Raw genomic sequence first — 22,047 nt, 5'->3', positions numbered from 1 at the left:
AAAGATTTATGTGAGAAAGAAATGGAACCCATTGTTCAGAAAAACCTGTCCAATGCAGAAAGAGAAGCTCTAAAAAACCTGAAAGACAATCCAGAAATCATCCTCAAACAAGCGGATAAAGGAGGAGGCCTTGTGATCATGGACCGAGACGCATACATATGTGAAGCAAACAGACTTCTAAGCGACAAAGTATCCTACACAGCACTGAGTAAAGATCCCAAGGAAGAATTCATAGAAGACATGAGACCACTACTCCTCCAAGGATTACGGGAAAAAATACTAACTAAAGAAGAATATCAATATCTAATGAGGTCAAATCCCATTACCCCTATATTTTATTTTTTGCCCAAAATCCATAAGTCTTTACAAAATCCACCAGGACGACCTATAGTGGCAGGGATTGACTCCCTGACCTCAAATCTATCAGAGTATGTGGACATTTTTCTACGGAAATACGTGACAAATCTGCCAGCCTATTTGAAAGACACCACCACGGTTTTAAATCTTTTAAAAGATTTTAAATGGGAGGAGACTTTCTACTTGGCCACAATCGACGTCCAGTCGCTGTACACTTGCATTGAACATCAAAAGGGGGTTGAAGCATGTAAAGAGTTTATGGAAGAGGACCTAACACTCACCCCACAACACAAAAATTTCATATGTGATCTCATGAATTTTATCCTAAGTCACAATTATTTTAAATTTTTGGACCAGTTTTATCTTCAAAAATGTGGTACTGCGATGGGCACGATCTTTGCACCCAGCTTTGCAAATCTTTTTATGGGAAGTTGGGAAAAACGTTTTATTCACACAGACCATGCTTTTAAAGACAACGTCAGGTTTTACAAAAGATATATTGATGACATTTTAATTGTTTGGGAAGGTGATGAAGAACGTTTTATGGATTTTATGAAATACATTGAAGGCAACCAAATGAATTTGCGTTTCACGTCCAAAATCAATAAATCCGATATTGAATTCCTAGATCTGGTTCTGAGGGGGGAAGATTCAAAAGTGATCACGAAAAACTACATCAAACAAGTCGACACCAACAGTTACTTGCACTTCAAGAGTAATCATTTACGAAAGTGGAAAGAAAACATACCGTACTCGCAATTCAATCGTATTAAAAGAAATTGCAGCAGCTACGAGGATTGTGAAACCCAGCTTGAGATGTACACAAAAAGATTTGAGGAAAAAGAATACCCCAATACAATTCTTCAGAACGCAAGAACAAAAGTGAGGAACATCGAAAGAGAACACTTGCTTGAATACAAAACAAAAAAGGAGGACAAAGAACATGTAGCCTTCATCACCACCTTTAACCAACATGAGCATACAATAAAACAGAGCCTGAAAAAACACTGGAACTTGTTACTTATGGATCCGATCCTCAAAGAAATACTTCCACCACATCCTGAAGTAATCTTCAAGAAATCGAAAAATTTGAAAGATATTTTAGCACCAAGCCTACTCACAACAAAAAACACCCAACCGCACTCTGGTCTGAAATGCACTGGTTCATATAAATGTGGAAAATGTAATATTTGCAGATTTGTTCACCCCACCCGAAAACTATTCACCAACCACAATGACACTAAAGAATACCGTATCAAAGACTTTATGAATTGTAACACCTCATCCGTCATATACCTTCTGGAATGCCCTTGTCATCTTAAATATGTTGGCAAGACCAAAAGACTCCTTAAACTAAGAATCCAGGAGCACAGCAGAAACATAAAGAATAAAATCGACAGCCACGCTCTATACAAACATTTCGAGAACCATCACAACGCCAACCCCGAGGGACTGACCTTCAAAGCCATAGAATGGGTTAAGCTTGGACCAAGAGGTGGCGACCTGGCAAAAAAACTATCCCAACGGGAAATGTATTGGATATTTGAATTGAACACTTTACATCCCTTGGGTTTTAACGACAACTATGAAATAGCGCCATTTTTATAAGGTCATCCTGGTTTTATTCTTTTATCCTTCATCTTATATTTCTGATCCACCTGTTACTCACGCTTCACTATTAATCTATATAGTATATCGTAAGAACCTAATAAAGTACTTAAACCTCCAGATGTTTGTTTGCATTTGTCTACAGTCATACCACACTTGTTACGCCCAATCTCGTCCGATCTTGGAAGCTAAGCAGTGTTGGGCCAGGTCAGTACCAAGATGGGAGACCTCTTGGGAAAACCTGGTGCTGTAGCACCTAACAGGGAGATCGTACGAGCGAAACCACATGGTTCATGCAATTAGTAGCACTCTTGCCTCTCTCTGGCAACATACCCACCCACTGTAAGACTAAACTGGTAGTGACACTATACACTTTATTAAATTATTTATATAACAATACCAATTTATTACAAGATAAAAATAAAAATATCACCATCTTTCACTATCTCTATAGCTTGCTAATCGGCATAGAAAACACTGAAATCACTAATATATTTTCATCACTATCCACTCTGTTTATCATAGTACCACCTTAATTTTATAAACAAATGTCACCATATAAAGGATTATGGTCTGCAATAGAATCAATCACCAAATAATGGAATCGATTTAGTTACTTTGTTCTTTTGTATATTTTCATATGGGAATCCCTCCGGCTTGATAAGCTTCAAGAAGATGGCCGCAATTTGCTATTCACACAGAAAAAATCCTCCACAAAATGGCCGCCGGCACTCGTTTTAACAGACTTATCCGCAAGAGCTTAAAGATGATCCACCAAGCCCTGCAACAAGGCGGCACATGCGCACTGAACAAGGAAGGTCACCACAGATCCAGTACGTCTGAAAGCCGCGCATGCGCACTAGCGCGATGAGGATGCCGGAAGCGTGGCGGAAGTGCCACAATAAACGGTTTTTATCTATTATTATTGTTCCCAGTTGTTGAAATATGTTCTAAATATAGCGTTTTTGCTCACCTGAGTCCCAGTTCACTTTGCATATGTTTATCCAGTCCCCCTTTTTATGCATAAGCCTGCACAGCCTTTTTGATATATCCAATTAGCAGGAAGTGATGTCACATCCCCCTGGCTGACATACAGGTATAAATACATGCCAGACTTCATTTGTTCGCCAGCCCTTGAGTATCCCGTATCCGAGTATCCGTTATCCGAATTATTCCAAAAACCATACATTCCAGAAAGTGAAAAAAAAAATATTTTTTTGCTAAAAACTCACTGGGGACATTTGTAAAAGCACTACTGGTGACATGATATGTAACTGGCACTATATATGTACAAGAAAATGATTGCTTGGCATTCAAATTCAGTGCTGAGATAGTACACAAATTTTGTTTCATGTTTTGAAACCTTGTTTTTTGAACAAATAAATTATATATATATATGTGTGTATTTTATGTGTTTATACAGCATACATGCAAGATACTTCAAAATACATAATTTAAATATTAAAATATTCCGAAATACGGAATAATCCGTTATCCAAAATTCTCCTGGTCCCGAGCATTTTGGATACGGGATACTCAACCTGTATACATCTTTTTTATATATTTGAACCTTTTTATCTCTAGTTCCTCCATCTTTTAGATTCAAGTGTCGTTTTATCTAAATTCACCATTTTTTTTATCACCCTATTTTTTCTATATAATACCTACCCTATTGTCCTTTTATACAAACTGATACGCTCATGTATGCATATTTTTATCTTTTACTGTCCTACCCTATATTGTCATCCTAATAAATACTTTTTATATATTTATATATTTCTCATATTTTTTAAATTCACAATAATTGGTCGCCAGTATCTTTTTACATTTCTTTCCATAACCCTATAAGTAACATACCATTACTCTTATTGAAAGATAGGCTGACACCTTCATAATATAAGGGAATATTATTGTGAGTCTTCTATATATCTAGCACAAGTGGCGCCTCTTTTCCAAAACAAATATATATATATATATATATATACATGAATCTTGCAGCCCGGCACTCGCTTGTTGAATGTGTGCAGTATTACCCGGTGCCTTCCTCATGGGGTCATCAGACCTTACAGATATGGAGTACAGACAGGCGGCACTCACAGGATTTCTTATGCAAATAAACGTTATTTATTCAAACACGATTCAACATGTTTCGGGTCAAGCCCGTCCTCAGGGATCCCTGAGGACGAGCTTGACCCGAAACATGTTGGATCGTGTTTGAATAAATCATGTTTATTTGCACAAGAAATCCTGCGAGTGCCGCCTGTCTGTACTCCATATACTGTATATATATATATATCGGGATGTATGGACCGGCACTCCTGTCTTCCAAATGCAGCTGCCTGGGTGCTTGCTCCAAAGGATATTGTATAGGCAAGAATGAGAAAGCACTCCCCCGGACTCCTCAGGTAAAGAAACAGGCCAAACACACTGGATGGTGCTAACGTTTCGGGGTGTGACCCCCTTTATCAAAGCAAAAAATATGTGCATGTATTTTTTGCTTTGATAAAGGGGGTCACACCACGAAACGTTAGCACCATCCAGTGTGTTTGGCCTGTTTCTTTACCTGAGGAGTCCGGGGGAGTGCTTTCTCATTCTTGCCTATATATATATATATATATATATATATATATATATATATATATATATATATATGGATCCGATACGATTTGCCGGCGGTCGGGATTCCAGTGTCGGGATTCCGACCGCCGGGATCCCGACCGCCGGCAAATTAACTGCATCCCATATATATATATATATATATATATATATATATATATATATATATAGAGTTAAATGAGGTTGATCCGGCTCTCCCTGTATTTGGCTGGTCTGCGCCGGGTGCCCGCTCCAAAGCATAAATAGAAGGCAGGGGGGGGAGAAATGCAGCACTCCAGGCGTCTTGTCAGAAAAACACGATCAGGCCATCCAATATGGACAACGTTTCATTGCTTTTATTTCAGCAATTTCGTCAGGTCATGGCATCAACAATAAACAGCGTTCATGTCCTACCTTATATTCACCCCAGTGTGTGACAGCGTCTTCCGGAGTCGGGACCGCACGCCCGTCCGATTGGCGCTGTGTGATGACGTCACCAACGTGTACGTCCTGTCTGTGCTCCCGTCACCAAGGCAACCAATCAACAGGAAGGCGCACCGTTACGTGCGCTGCTATAACAATAACAATAATAACCGCATAAGTAAAATCAAAGCGCTGGTACATACAGGCTCCAATACATGTAATGGAGTGATGATGCACCCAGTGGCGGCATTGGAAAGAAGTAGGATATATATAGCAGAGAAGTAAAAAGCTGGGTGAAACCACGCATACAGTACACAAGCGTTCGAAAGTTCAGAATATTTAGCAGAGCAGAATAGGGGGAAAAATCATACATACGAGGTGATAGATAGCATAGACATAGCAATAATCATGGTGCATAATTAGGCATAATAAAGCAAACATGTAGAAATGTAAAAAACATTAGAGCAAGTCCATGTCTGTGCATACAAAAAGATGAATGCACTAATACACCAAAAGGTGTGTAAAGTCAGATATATTTAGCAGAGAAGACAAAGTTAAGAAAGGTATCACACATACAGATCACATACATACAAAAGAGCAGAGTATTTAGCAGAGAAGAAAAGCAAGAAATCATGCATACCGGGAGAAAAAAGTTGAGGAATATTTAGTAGAGAAGCAAAGTTAGAAAAGAATTAGATAACAATGTCAGTCTGTCAGTACTAAAGGTATAATATATGTGGACCACATTATATAAAGGTAAGGGCATCTAATGGATAATGTATAAAATGTCCAGCATAGCATATCACTGGTTACCCAGTGACATACATCCACATAGCTCTTAGCATATGAGATGTATATATCCATCCACATAATGTCTTTTCTAACTATTCTTCTCTGCTAAAGTTTCTCTCTCTTCTAGTTACATGGTGTGAATGATTTCTTACTGTTCTTCTCTGCTAAATATTCTTATCTTTTGTATGTCTGTGTCTTGTATGAATAGTTTTACCCACTTTTACTTCTCTGCTAAATTTTTCCTACCTTGCCTTTGATTGGACATTTTATACATTATCCATTAGATGCCCTTACCTTTATATAATGTGGTCCACATATATTATACCTTTAGTACTGACAGACTGACATTGTTATCTAATTCTTTTCTAACTTTGCTTCTCTACTAAATATTCCTCAACTTTTTTCTCCCGGTATGCATGATTTCTTGCTTTTCTTCTCTGCTAAATACTCTTCTCTTTTGTATGTATGTGATCTGTATGTGTGATACCTTTCTTAACTTTGTCTTCTCTGCTAAATATATCTGACTTTACACACCTTTTGGTGTATTAGTGCATTCATCTTTTTGTATGCACAGACATGGACTTGCTCTAATGTTTTTTACATTTCTACATGTTTGCTTTATTATGCCTAATTATGCACCATGATTATTGCTATGTCTATGCTATCTATCACCTCGTATGTATGATTTTTCCCCCTATTCTGCTCTGCTAAATATTCTGAACTTTCGAACGCTTGTGTACTGTATGCGTGGTTTCACCCAGCTTTTTACTTCTCTGCTATATATATCCTACTTCTTTCCAATGCCGCCACTGGGTGCATCATCACTCCATTACATGTATTGGAGCCTGTATGTACCAGCGCTTTGATTTTACTTAAGCGGTTATTATTGTTATTGTTATAGCAGCGCACGTAACGGTGCGCCTTCCTGTTGATTGGTTGCCTTGGTGACGGGAGCACAGACAGGACGTACACGTTGGTGACGTCATCACACAGCGCCAATCGGACGGGCGTGCGGTCCCGACTCCGGAAGACGCTGTCACACACTGGGGTGAATATAAGGTAGGACATGAACGCTGTTTATTGTTGATGCCATGACCTGATGAAATTGCTGAAATAAAAGCAATGAAACGTTGTCCATATTGGATGGCCTGATCGTGTTTTTCTGACAAGACGCCTGGAGTGCTGCATTTCTCCCCCCCCCTGCCTTCTATATATATATATATATATATATAGCGAGGGGAGCAGGCAGCACTCAAACAGGCTGACATCAGGTATAGATAAAAAGCCTTTAATCCAACGGCGTTTCGGGGCAACAGACCTCGTTTTCAAGGATAGACTATAGGAAATACTCAATACAAATAAACTGACAAAACTATATAATAGAGGGTCTAAAAACGATATAATAGAGGGGCAGCCAAACAGAACCAATCTTTTATCGGCTTAGAGGTGTAAGTCGCTACCGCTGATTGGACATCATCATCAAGACTTTACTGAATACTTGCCTGGTTACACTATATTCGAAACCCTGGAGATCATCTCTGTAACTGCAAATGTGAATTTTTTTTTGCTGTTATTTCTCAACACTTGAAATGCTGCAGTAATACAACCGACACTGAATTTTGTTCTCCTTTTATATGCTCCAAGGTTTTATTAAATAAAAGATGTAATGATTGCAGCCGTCCACTTAGAGAGAAGAATTGGTACTAGAAGTAAAAAAATGAGACATGTCCCATACTTCTAAATCTAGGCTTCAAATAAATAATATTTAGAGCAACTGATTACAATTCTAAAACAATGAGGTTTAACAAAAACTTTTTTGGGGGATTTGAAAATAGCTACAACTCTATATAATTTCTAAAACTGAAATCATTCTAATATTTTAGGATGTAATTTTGTTTTAGACACCAGTTACTGTATGTTTAAACAATTTTCAAGTTTACCTTAAATGGAATTTAAATTATTCCTTAGCCCCCTTCTGTTGATTTATTATTGTTTTTGTTCATAATATTAGGGTGTATTTATATTGATTTTCAAATTAATTTTTAAAAGAGAATATACTCACATACCTTCTTGTAGTTAAAGCAAAAATCTGGATGCATGGGATTGATTCTATTAGAGACCACTAATCAACCTTGAATGAAAGAATCTATTGTCTTTTATGTTCTGTTCTCTGGTCCCTGGAGTAGATGACTGAACTGAGAATTAGAAGTGCTGATGCTCCTATCTCAATTGCACATTTGATCTATAGTCCTGTGAGACAAATTATTATGAATTCCCAGTAACTTCATATAAAACTTTTTTAGATTGATTTAAGTTTTAGTTTAGTTTCTTTTAAAGAAGTTAAACAAAAGCTAAATGTTAGGACTCTGGGAACTACCACCAAACCTGACCCCTAAACTCTATTGCCTCTACCTGCGGTCGACGGACAAGTGCGCTGCTAACCATCACCTTTTACAGCCGAGTTCAAAGAAGCTGGTTATGCCGGCTCCAACCCCGATGCCGCCAGGCCTTATGTGAGACAACGTGTCCGCCGAGGCAGGTAGAGCGCAAGAGGATGACTAACTAAGGATCCACACAAGATGGGGTACCCCCAGAGTCTCCAACAATGCTCAGAAGGTGACACACTAACACAACGACCAGGTGTAACAATACACAAGATGTTACCATACAAAATGGGTTAATAATAGTTGAGATGCACAAGATGACAATAAAGGGTTAACAACAGCACACTACTCTTGACTTATCTGGATAATGGAAATGTCGAGGCAGTACAGAGGCAGGCAGGCTGACAGACTGTGGCTGGAACCAGGAACAGGCTGGATGACAGGAACAACGGGCAGGCACCACAAATGCAGGACAAGGCTTCTGGGAACGGGAACACTCTGGAAGCTACATGCAGCTAAGCAGAACTATAACTGGCGTCTGTGCCCAATAGGCGCCAGCCTTATATTTCAAATTCGCTGCCCAGTGGCGTGTGACGCCAGCTGCTGTCTGACGCAGCTGAGGACAGAAGTTCAGGCTGTAGCTTAGCAACGCCCAACACTTCCGCCCCAACCACCATCTACTGCCGGGGAAGATGGCGCTGCCTGCTGCGTCCAGCCCCTCTGGCACTGTTAGTGACAGCAGTGCCATCGGAGGGGACAGGACGGTGGAGGCATCTAACAGTACCCCCCCACTTGAGGAAAGCTCAACTGATCTATAAACCCGGGACTACCAGGAAATTGCTTAAAAAAAAAATTCTTCAAAGAGGTTCATGAAGATCTTTATCGGGTACCCAGGTCCTCTCTTCCGAACCGTACCCCTTCCAATGGACCAGAAAGAACAACTGTTTGTGAACGATCTTGGAGTCGAGAATACTGTCCACCACAAACTCCTTGCGTCCCTGCTGAATGACTGAAGCTGGTCTACGGACAACTGGCTGAAGGGCAGGCTTGAGTAAGGAACAATGAAAAACATTATTGATCTTAAGTGAGTTGGGGAGACAAAGTCTGAAAGCAACTGGATTAATCCTGTTAATGATTTTGTAAAGTCAGATGAATCGAGGACCTACTTTTTGTGAAAACTGGAGGAGCTTGATATTCTTGGTGGATAACCATACCTAGTGTCCTGGCTTAAAAGCACACGGTCTCCTGTGACGGCCAGAGAAATGCCTTGCGGCCATGGTCGCAGAGTGGAGAGACCTACGGACCCTGACCCAGACCTCTAGTCAACCACCTACAATTACCTGCTCTGGCAGAACAGGATCAATAGAATTAGCTCTAGGATGGAAACTGTAATTGCATAAGAAGGCTGCATGCCAACCGTTGTTGGCATGCAAACTCGGCAAATGGCAAATTATCCACCCAATCCCGTTGGGACTTTGAGACATAGCACCTGAGAAACTGCTCCAGGGTCTAATTAACCCGCTCCATCTGCCTGTTCGATTGAGGATGGTAACCAGACAAAGGGCTAAGCTTAATCTGGAGTGCAAAACAGACAGACCACCAAAATTGGGCAACGAACTGGACTCCTCTGTCTGAAACATTGCCTACTGATAACCCATGAAGATGAAATATATGAGAAAGAAACAATGAAGCCAAGTCCTGAGCTGAAGGAAGTTGTGCTAAAGCAATGAAATGAGCTATTTTGCTAAACCTGTCCACCATTACCCACACCGTATTATTACTGGATGACTGTGGCAAGTCGGTGATAAAATCCATGGAGATGTGTGACCAAGGTCTCCATGGAACTGACAAGGGTACCAATTGCCCAAAAGGGGCACTGCGAGGAGTCTTAGTTCTGGCGCAAACTTCACAGGAAAGGACAGACTTCTCCACATCCTTCTTCATAGAAGGCCACCAGATGGCCCGGGAGAGCAAAGAAGTGGTGTTGGCAACTCCTGGATGCCCAGCCATTTTGCAAGAATGGAATTCAAAAAGAATCTTGTTCCAGAGGTTTAAGGGTACGAATAGCCTTCCATCTGAAATGGAGCTAGGCACTGAAGATTGACCGAGAAGAACCTGATCTAAAAGACCCTGCGTGAACCCCACCAAAATACGTGATGAAGGAATGATGGGTTCTTGACCTGAATAAGGATCCTGAAGCAATGAAAAACTCCTCCAAAGCGCATCGGCAATGGTGTTTTTGGAGCCTGGCCTGTAAGTAATTATGAAATTAAATCGGGCAAAGAACAAGGTCCATCTGGCATTGACCCTTCTAGCTGACTGCACATAGGCAAGATTTTGTGGTCCGTAAAGATGGTAACTTGAAACTTTGCTCCCTCAAGCCAGTGTATCCACTCCTTGAGAGCAGCCTTAATGGCAAGTAATTCACGGTTGGTTGCCAACATCGTCATTTTGCTCCGCAGGAGAGAACATCCGTGAAAAGAAGGCACATGGATGAAGAAGACCGTCTGTCCTATCTACCTGGGAGAGGACAGCTCCAACTCCAATTTCTGAGGCATCCACCTCCAGAATAAAGGGAAGATCTGGGTTTGGATGACGTAAAACTTTGGCAGAGACAAAAGCTGTCTTCCGGTCTTTGAAAGCCTTGACCGCGGACTCGGGCCAACAAGAGGAATCTGTTCCCTTCTTTGTCAAGGCTACGATAGGAGCAACTATATCAGAAAATTAAGGGATGAATCTCCGGTAGTAGTTTGCAAATCCTAAAAACCTCGGGATGGATTTGAGATTGGACAGCTGAACCCAATCCACTATGGCCGAAACTTTAATTGGGTCCATCTGGAACCCCTTTGGGGAAATTATATATCCCAAAAAAAGAGATGCTCTCAGTCTCAAACTCGCACTTCTCTAATTTGGCATATACTGTAAATTGTTCTCTCTTAACTTCTGCAATACCGCACGGACATGTTGCCGGTGTTGTTCTAAGGAAGAAGAGAAGATGAGGATATCATCCAAATAAACAACCACAAAAACTCATTAATAAAATCCTGAAAGACTGCTGGGGCATAAGCTAATCCGAATGGCATAACAAGATATTCGTAATGCCCTGTGTGAATATTGAAAGCAGTCTTCCATTCGTCACCGGCTTTGATTCTGATTAAATTATAGGCCCCCCACAAATCTATCTTTGAGAAGATTGAAGCATTACGGAGTTGATCAAAGAGGCTGGAAATGAGAGGATGAGGGTAGGAGTTTTTAATAGTGATGTTGTTTAATTGCCGGTAGTCGATGCAAGGATGAAGGAACCCATCTTTCTTGGAAACCAAAAATAATCCTGCCCCCGCATGGGACTTCTTGAGGTTCTCCTCTATGTACTCCTCCATTGCCTTGGCCTCAGGCAATGATAAAGAATACAATCGACCTTTCGGCAGCTTAGCATTGGGGAGAAGATTAATGGCACAATCGTATGACCTATGAGGTGGCAGAACCTCCACTTCTTTTTTAGAAAACACGATACTTGTTACCTAGCACGGCGCCCGTCGGGGTTGATCGCATGCCTTAAGTTAAGGTACTTAAGGCATGCGATCGACGCGATGGACCCGATTTTCTGTCAATTACCAGCTTAATTTGCCGGTAAAGACAAAATGGCGTCCATTGCGGCCCATTATAAAGGGACGCTATGCAACCGACGCGATCAACACGATTTTCCCATAGAGAACAATGTTAAATTAGTTTTAAAGTTAAAATCGCGTTGATCGCGTCGGCCGCATGCCATTATAATGGCATCCGATGCGATCAACCCAATTTTACATAGGGAACAATGGGAAAAGGGCCAATATGGCCAATTTCTCATTGTATATGCCCCCTCATGGGTATTAAGTATGGTTAATGGCCCCCCATTGTTAACGCCACCCCACTATTGACGCCAACCCGAAGCGTGGCGAGCGCAGCGGTATGCGTCCTCCAACCTTTTTATACCCCCACTATCCACGTCGGCGTGGAGTTGACTTTATATAGTGTGGCGAGCGCAGCGAGCACGTATACCTGTGAAGTTATGCATGTCCCCTCGCCATGTGGGCACGTTGGTGAGCCTTTTCTTGATTTGACAGCCGAGAAATGCCAAGCTGCATGGGTTTCTCACTGTCAAGCCTAATTTCTCCAACAGCATCGGGACATGGAATTGCAGGCAACTCCCACTCAGAGCGTCTCTCCCGAATTTGGCGTTCTATGCGGATGACCAGTTGCACCAGATCATCTTAAGAGATTGGTGCAGGATATTGCACCAGGAAGTCTTTAATTTGTTCTGCAAGGCCAAGTCGAAATTGGCTTCGCAGAGCAGGATCATTACACGCAGAATCTGTAGCATAATGGAGAAACTCGGAGCAATATGCCTCTGCGGTGCGATGACCTTGCTTGAGTGCTCTGAGATGTGCCTCAGCAGAGGCCGCTTTATCAGGATTGTTGTACAGAACACCCATCGCCTTAAAAAATGCATCTACAGTCTGGTGTTCTAGTCTATCAGCTCTATGGCTAAAGGCCCAGGTCTGAGAGTCTCCCTGAAGTAGGGAAATAACCAAACCAACCCTCTGAGCTTCAGTGCCAGAAGACAGAGGATGAAGCCAAAAATATAATTTGCATCTCTCCCTGAAATTATAAAATTGTCTACGATCCCCTGATAATCTATCCAGAAGATTCATATTGGGTTCTCTGATCTGGCTGGCGCTGTTGGGTACAGCCCTTCTGACCTCCTCCTGTGTCTCTACACGCAGAGAGAGGTCCACCATCTGCTGTGTCAGAAGGCGGACCTGCTTAGAAAGAATCTGCGCAGGGTTTCCAGGACTGGGATGCATACGGAACTAGTGGCCACAAGAAGTAAACAAAATGCAACAATTCTTCCTGTTCCCCTTTCCTGTTTTTGGCTGGTTATAATGTGCGGTGCTAACCTTCACCTTTAACTGCCACGTTCGAAGGAGCTGGTTATGTCGGCTCCAACCCTGATGCCACCATGCCTTATGTGAGACAATGTGTCTGCCGAGGCAGGTAGAGCGCAAGAGGATGACTAACTAAGGACCCACACAGGATGGGGTACCCCTGGAGTCTCCAGGGTAGCAACAATGCACAGAAGATGACGCACTCACACAACGACCATGTGTAACAATACACAAGATGTTACCATACAAAATGGGTTAATAATAGTTGAGATGCAACAATGAACAAGATGACAATAAAGGGTTAACTACAGCGCACTACCCCTGACTTATCTGGATGATGGAAATGTCTAGGCAGTACAGGGGCAGGCAGGCTGACGGACTGTGGCTGGAACCAGGAACAGGCGGCAGGCACCACGAATGCAGGACAAGGCTTCTAGGAACCGGGAACACTCTGGAAGCTACAGGCAGCTGAGCAGAAATATAACTGGCGTCTGTGCCCAGCAGACGCCGGCCTTATATTTCAAATTCGCCGCCCAGTGGCATCTGACGTCAGCCGCAGCTGAGGATGGAACGCCCGACACTTCCGCCCCGACCACCCGGCTACTGCCGGGGAAGATGGCGCCACCTGCTGCGTCCAGCCCCTCCGGCACTGTCAGTGACAGCAGCATCGTCAGAGGGGACAGGACGGCGGCAGCGTCTAACACTAAATACACACTATGCAATAATAGAACCTAATAGAACATTTTGACCATTGGTCAGATTATCTCAATGTGTGTAACTAGCACCCAGGGCCGACTATGGTACCAAAACCAGATCTGTTCACCTAAATACAGTAGGCCAGCTGCACTACATTAATAGGAATGATGAGCTTTTATCATGTTGAAAGTTGAGCGTGTATGACTATCCGATCATCTGTCTCACATCACTAATGATCGTTAAACGGTCACCTGTTCTGTTACATATCGCTGACTGTGATAAATTTGCTGTCTATATAACACAACTGAATATTGATGATGTCAGTATATATTTAATTTACCCCCCTTGAAGACATATGCTTATTACTACTGATTGAACTATACAGTAAGTTTGCATAGGTGGGTGAGAAATTTCTTCCTATCAAATAAGTGTAAGTCAAATAAAATGAGACATCCATCTTTTATACAGGATGTGCTGGACGTTATTGGCAATGCCTGGACGAGATCACACATGTGTAGGGCATACATAAAATATAAATGCTTTTTGTGTTTAGACCATCTCCAAGATATCTCATTATTAAGAGAATATTGTAAAATATATCCAAATCGACGCATTTTGATTATGGGAGACTCAACCTGCAAATATGTCTGTGAAACCTGCAAATATAATATAAGACTCTGCAATGTTGGGCAGATATTAAATAATATTCCATATAGTTCATGAGCTAAGATTAAGATAAACTGGGATTTACATAGTTACATAGTTACATAGTAGGCGAGGCTGAATAAAGACTTGCGTCCATCTAGTTCAACCTATGTTTATAGTAGCTAATCCCTTGTTGTATAGTATGTTCTGATATTTTAAAGACAGATTGTTTCTTATTTGTACAGTGGATGTTTTTAACCAATAAATGTTTATCCAACCTTATTTTGAACGTATTTATAGTGTCTGCCGACACCACTTCTCCAGGAAGAGCCAAAGTTTGACTGTTCTGACTGTAGAGAAATTTTTTCTTCTAGATGAACAAAATCTTTTTTTTTCTAATCTAAATTTGTGCCCTCTCGTCCTAGATTCCTGTCTAGCAGAAAAAAAGGGTTTTTGACAGTTCCTTATATTGGCCCCTGATATATTTGTACATGTTATGTCTCCCAAGGTGCATGACCTTGCATGTGTCCACATTGAACCTCATCTTCCACTTTTTTGCCCACTCATCTAGATTGTCAAGATCATTTTGAAGCGTGGTAACATCTTCTGATGATTTAATAACTCTGCTCAGTTTTGTATCATCCGCAAAGATGGATACATTGCTGAGTAACCCTATCCCAATATCGTTAATAAAAATGTTAAACAAAATGGGCCCTAGAACCGAACCCTGTGGCACCCCACTTAGTACTGGTATCATATTTGAAACTGCACTGTTCACAACCACTCTTTGTTCTCTATTACACAGCCCGTTCCCAACCCATCTGCAGATATTTGCCCCTAATCCCAGGTCCTCCATTTTATTTATCAACCTCTTGTGTGGTACGGTGTCGAAGGCTTTAGCAAAATCTAGGAAAATCACATCTACAGCATTTCCATTATCAAGGTTTTTGCTGACCTCTTCATAGAAACCAAGTAGATTAGTTTGGCATGAACGATTTTTCACGAACCCATGCTGGTTATAACTGAGTAAACTATGAAGGTCTAAATATTCCTGGATCCCATCTTTTAAAAATCCTTCAAATAGTTTACCCACTATTGATGTAAAACTAACAGGTCTGTAATTAGCGGGATCCTCCTTTTTTCCTTTTTTGGCACTACCTCTGCTATTCTCCAGTCTTTTGGTACCTTTCCTGATGATAGTGAATTATTGAAGATATAATGTAGAGGGGAAGCTAATTCCTCCCTTAATTCCATTAGTACCCTAGGATGAATCCCATCTGGCCCAGGTGATTTATTTGTTTTGATTTTGCTGAGCCTCAATATTATTTCTTCGGTAGAGAAATAAATATTGAGGTCTGGTTTATTCATCCCATTTGTGGTATGTGTGCATTCCACAGTCTGCTCTCCCCTTAGTAAACACTGATGAGAAGAACTCATTTAACAGTTCTGCTTTTCCTTTATCCTCCGTAAAACTTTTTCCAGTGATATCGGTTAGTGGGCCTATGTTGTCCTTAATTATACGTTTACTATTTATGTATTTGAAAAACTTCTTGGGGTTAGTTTTGCTTTCAGTGGCTATGTGCTCTTCATAATCCCCTTGATTGCCCCTTTGCAAATTTTGTTTGATTCTTTGTAAATGGTGAACGCCTCCTCATTTAAGTTATTTTTATAGAATTTAAATGCTCTTGTTTTATTGTTGTTTGCTGACCTAACTTTTTTGTCCAACCATGGTGGCTTTTTTTTATTGAATTTACCCTTATTTACTTTAGGAATGTATTTAATAGTTAATGATTCGAGTACATTTTTTTAGAGTATCCCACATTTCATCAGCATTTTTCCCCTCAAAAACAGTTTCCCACACAATTCTTTTTAGGGCTTCTCTGAATATTTCAAAGTTAGATTTGGTATATTTATTATCACAAAGTTATTTTTTGGAACTATAGAAATAACGGGAACCACACGCATAAGGTGTTTTATACTGTATAAAGTACATATTTGTACATAATTGTGTAGTATTAATAATTTTGCCTTTCATTTAAATTGCAGATATGTATGAAATATATCACACATAGTATATCAATATATGATACAGTAAATATAATAATGGCATCCCTTAATAAGACCGTGATCAAAATAGGAATTAAATGCATCAACAAAGCAAATATAGAAGTAAACAAAGTACAGCTACAGGGAATAATTTATTCTAATATTCACACTATTTTACAGCAATCTTTTAATTTGTTGCAATGTGTATACCTTATTGTTATCGCTAACCTTTTTGTTAACATTTGTGCATCTTATTAATAATAATAATAATAATAATAAAATACTTATAATTATTTTATATATACAGTATAGTGCTCTTTCACCAATAGAACACAAGGTGTTAAAATAATTAATATAATATAATACAGTAAAAATGAAGTTCAGTAAAGCTTTTAATAAAATATAGAGGTCATGGAGATATTAAAAAAACAAATATGGAACTGTTGAGTAAACAGTTGAGTCTTAAGTCCGTTTTTGAAGGATTTGAGAGTGGGGGCTTCTCACACTCTGCGAGGAAGAGTGTAATCAAGCGGGGAAGTATGGAAACAGAAGCTGGAGGTAGCACTCTCCATGACCTAACTGAACCATAGAAATCTGTCTTCCACTATTATTCAACTTAAGGTGCGTACACACGGGCTATAATCGCTGGCAATATGGTCGCTGAGCGACCATATTGCCTGCGATTGGAGTGTGCACCGGCGATAAATCTCAGGGTGCACACTTATGTAATGATCGCTGGTCGCAGGAGCTTGCTCCTGTGACCAGCTGATTCCCTCTGATGTTCCCCTACAGAGGTTCCCTTTCATCAGCAACCATCTTTGGTCACTGATGAAAGGGAGACACTGAGCTGAGCAATATATTGCCCCCGTGTGTACACAGCTTAAGGAAGATGATGATATTTAAGTTTCAGTACAGGATCATTTACGGTTTGTTGAATACACAAGACTTGCAAGACAATCTTTGCAAATTTAATCATTTTTGCTGTTTTCAACTATTAACTCAAAAATTAAAAGCATGAAAATAAAAAATGTGATGTGAATTTAGCACCATTCTTGTGACATTAGATCCACAACTAGATATAAAGATCACTGTCTCCAGAAACCAGCTTTAGAGATTTTGTTTCCTTCTCAGGTGATTGATTACTGTCTCTTTCACATCCTTGTTCCTCACACTGTATATGAAGGGGTTCAACATTGGAGTCACTGCGGTGTAGAGAATAGACACAATTTTGTCTGCTTCATGAGAGTAACTGGATTGGAGCCGTAGATATAAAACTATAGATGTCCCATAGAAGAGGATTACAACATTGAGGTGGGAAGCACAGGTGGAGAAAGCTTTATACCTCCCTTGGGAGTAGCGGATCTTCAAGACGGTGGAGATAATATGGATATAGGAAATGAGTGTCAACAAAAAAGAACTCACAGCGATAATCACTACCGATATATACATTGCTATCTCATTAAGCCTAGTATCTCTGCAGGACAATCGCAGGAATGGAGGAACCTCACAGAAGAAGTGGTTGACATGGTGGGACCTGCAAAATGGCAGTTGAAATGTGAGGGCTACATGAATGATAGAGTTAATGAATGCGATGCTCCAAGACCCGGCAGCTAAACAAAAGCAACATTTCTTGTTCATGATGTTGTTGTAGTACAATGGCTTACAGATGGCAACAAATCTATCATAGGCCATAATCGCAAGTATTATACATTCTGTTGCCCCTAATGCTAAAGTGAAGTACATCTGGATAGCACATTTTATTAGGGAAATACTCCTGTCCTTGGCTATAGTATTTTTTAAGATTATGGGAACTGTGGAAGAGGAGAAGCCTAAATCTATCATAGAGAGGTTACTGAGGAAGAAGTACATGGGACTGTGTAGTTTGGGGCTGATCCTTACTGTAATGATCATTAGAAGATTCCCTGATAGCGTGGTGATATACATCAACAAGAACATGAGGAAACCGATAACTTGGATGTAAGGGACATCAGATAACCCAAGTAGGATGAACATGTCTGGAGAAGTTTGGTTTAAGTCGTCCATGACATCACCTGGTAGGAATGAATGGTCAATAATTCAGTAAGAATGCACTTACATCCTTAACCCAAAAATCTTTTACAAAACAATTAAGGAGATTTCAGGTATCTTTATATGTCAATCATCAACTGTACCACAATGAAGACTAATTCATTAGGCACCATTAATACTGACATACTGTATTTTATTAAGTAGGAAGTTGTCAGGCAAAAGGTCATTTAAAAAAAAAGAAGTTGCATGATATCCCCAGAAAACTCTGTAGTGAAGGTCCCCAGGATATACCTGTACTGGATATATAACATATCTGCTGCAAGCCTAGTTTTCTTTTGCAGAAGGTTTCTATTGCCCTGCAAAAGGATTATCCCTTTACTGCTTTCACCTGCACATCACCGGTTATAAAGGACCCGTTGACACACTGCACTTGGTTCTGTCTAGCTATGCTTCTGGACATGAGGTCATGTTACCTTTGTCTTTGGGTAGGATGTTCTGCCCTTATTTATAGTTATGAGGTTGTGTCTGCTCATACCTTTGCTTTTGTTATTGTCTCAAGTGTACATCAAGTTTCAATTGCCCACTGTGCTGACTGTCCAGCTCTAGTGCCTCACGCCTGTGGGTCTTTGCAGACTAAGTTATGACCATGGTGAGTTGTGAAGGATTGTGAATTGTCCTGTAGATGTATGCTGGTAGCTGAATCTAGGGAATGCCAGAATAATAGAAATAATAACTAAGGAACAGAATCCAAGGATACTTAGGATATAGCCGTCTTGGCAGTAAACACAAGGCAACAAAACAAAAGTAATAACTGCCAACCTGGCAGTATATGGCAGGAAAAGAAAAGTTTGTCTGGATGTGGAGCACCTCAAAAACTAGACACCTATAAAATATAACTTTTATTTATAGAAATTTTTAAAACTGCAAAATATAACAACACAACGTACAACACAGACAAGTGAATAAGTGCATGTGGGTTTGTACATTAATATAGGAGATAGATTTATCCATCCCAATCAGGGAGCTGACTCAGCATATCACTATTTAAGGAGAAGATATAGATACACGGAAGGCTCAGATGCAAACACGCACTTATTCACTTGTCTGTGTTGTACGTTATGTGTTGTTATATTTTTCAGTTTGAAAAATTTCTATAAATAAAAGTTATATTTTATAGGTGTCTACTTTTTGAGGTGCTCCACATCCAGACAAACTTTTCTTTTCCTGCCAAATTATGTCCAATATTTTGTCTGTGGTAGCACACACATTTTGTCTGTGGTAGTCTGTGGTATAGATAGTAAGTGATATCCAATGAGGAAATTTAGAAGGGGTCCATAACTCTATATGATATATATCAACACTATCTATCTTGACCTCCACACAGTAAACCTGGCAGTATACTTAAATAACAGGCAAACGGTTACAGGAAGGTGGAAGGAAGCTAGGAGGCTTCAGAAGCCAGATGACAGCTGAGCTGCGACAGAACGGTAGATAAAACACTCGTAGTTGCTGGTGCAGGTGATTTGCCAGCAGCAGATGGAATCCGGAAAATGAATTCACTAATGGTGACTGCGGCAGAGCAGCATCCGGTGAGCAACTGGTAAGCATACAGCATCTGGGAGACAGACAGCATCCAGAAAGTGGCTGGGAGGCAGATGGTGTCTGGTGAGCATCTAGGAGACGGACAGTGTCTGATAAGTGGCTGAGAAGCTGGGCAGCATCTAATGAGCTGCTAGGACAGACAGCGTCTGGTGAGAGTCTGGAGCTGGGTAGGAGCAGCATACCGGATACGGCTTGGAAGCCGGGTAGGGACAGGTAGTGCAGGTGCAGCTTAGAAGATGAGCAGCTGCAGATGATATACACATGCTGACAGCACACGGGAAAAAGGTAACTAGAAAACTGGAGACTGGAAACAGGCGTCGGGATGCGACATTGCTGAAAGCAATGTCTGGCCTTGAATGCAGGATATTTATTCCTCCTGTGTTACAAAGATTGGCTGACAGCAAGGAGGGTAATCCAAAATGCATGGCATGGATACAGAAGATCTTAGGCAGAACAGATGTGAGACCAGGAATAGGGTACCAAAGGGTTACTGTATATCCCTGCTGCTGGCTAATTTAGTTGTTTAATCAGTCAGCAATGCTCAGAACTGCACTGACTGATTGGCAGCATGGATGCAGATACAGACACCTCACTTTCAGTAGTGAATACAGAAACCTTCCCTGGATCTCTGGATTGCAGCAGAATCACATTTGGCAAAGATGATCTTACAGTAGTTCTTGGACCCCAAGAATGGGTTTATTTCTGGGCTGAGATGGTAGGGCTCCCCACATTCTGTAGATGGAGAGAAATAGCCTCTATAAAGTGGTCCAAACCACCACAGTAAAAGCAGAGGTCTAATAGTCTGCGCCGCTGATGCTCATTCTCTATCAGATTGGATCACGGTCTGCTTTGGGATCCACCCCATGTCGAATCATAGAGTACAGGGAAAAAAAAATATCCAGCAGCTCATTCAATAATTGAAGAAAAACATTTAGTGTTTCCATTTTTGGCTCTGAAAAAATCTGAGCGGAATCAGATTCTTTGCGGACAATAGACAGAGTAGCAAAGGATTCCCTCTTCCCAGAGGCCCTCTCATGCTCGCTTGGAGTAGTCAGAGAGTAAGAGGCAGGACAAGATGACCAATGGCTGCAGGAGTAGATATGTCCCCTGAAGAATCTTCGGGTAGCAAGGGTTGCTGCAGTCTGCAGGAACAACCTGACAGGCTTTGCAGGAGTCTCATGAAAAATATTTGTAGATCCTTCTGCTCCTCCATGCTGAATTCACGGTCAGGGCAAACCACCGAAGTTCCACTCTGATAACTAACTAAGTCCATTTGCTTTCAGCAACCTGGCACACCTGTGGGTTTTTGCAGACTCAGTTATGACTGTGGTGAGTAGTGGAGGATAGTGAATGGTCCTGTAGAGAGATGCTGGTAGCTGAATCTAGGGAATGCCATAATAATAGAAATAACTAAGGAACAGAATCCGAGGATACCGGAAATTACTTCTAATGAACTTAGGATATAGCCGACTTGGCAGTAAACACAAGGTGACAAAACAAAAGTAATAACTGCCAACCTGGCAGGATACTTCAATAACAGGCAGGAAGGTTGCAGGAAGCTAGGATGCTTCAGAGGCCAGATGACAGCTGAGCTGCGACTGTAACAGAATGGTAGATGAAACACCAATAGTGGCTGGTGCAGGTTTGCAGGTGACTCGCCAGCAGCAGACGGAATCCAGAAAGATAATTCACTAATGGTGACTGCGGCAGGTTAGCGAATACATGAGCAGCTGAGTAAGCCAGGCAGCATCTGGGGAGTGACTGGGATGCGTACAGTGTCTGGGAGATAGACAGATGGGAGGCAGACGGTGTCTGGTGAGTGTCTAGGAGATGGACAGTGTCTGGAAAGTGGCTGAGAAGCTGGGCACCATCCAATAAGCAGCTGAGAGGTAGACAGTTTTCGATGAGCTAGTGAGAAGAAATTTGTGTTCCCCTTCAGAAGG

The 22,047-nt window shown here is 41.0% G+C and overlaps 1 protein-coding gene and 1 non-coding gene across 2 annotated transcripts; one reads left to right on the top strand and one right to left on the bottom strand.

Moving 5' to 3' along the window:
• The first annotated feature begins 2,102 nt into the window (after window positions 1–2,102).
• Window positions 2,103–2,221, top strand: LOC146051299 (5S ribosomal RNA). Its single transcript, XR_014466696.1, has one exon. It is a non-coding gene; the product is annotated as a 5S ribosomal RNA (ribosomal RNA).
• A 15,360-nt stretch (window positions 2,222–17,581) lies between these two features.
• On the bottom strand, window positions 17,582–18,517 carry LOC146050308 (olfactory receptor 5V1-like). The gene has a single exon (XM_083167240.1). It carries the CDS (start codon window positions 18,515–18,517, stop codon window positions 17,582–17,584), a length of 936 nt encoding a protein of 311 aa, XP_083023366.1.
• Between the last annotated feature and the right edge of the window lie 3,530 nt (window positions 18,518–22,047).

Source organism: Crinia signifera, chromosome 12, assembly GCF_055691185.1.
Source record: "Crinia signifera chromosome 12, ASM5569118v1, whole genome shotgun sequence".
Lineage (NCBI taxonomy): Eukaryota > Metazoa > Chordata > Amphibia > Anura > Myobatrachidae > Crinia > Crinia signifera.
This window is presented reverse-complemented; position numbering and strand designations above follow the sequence as displayed.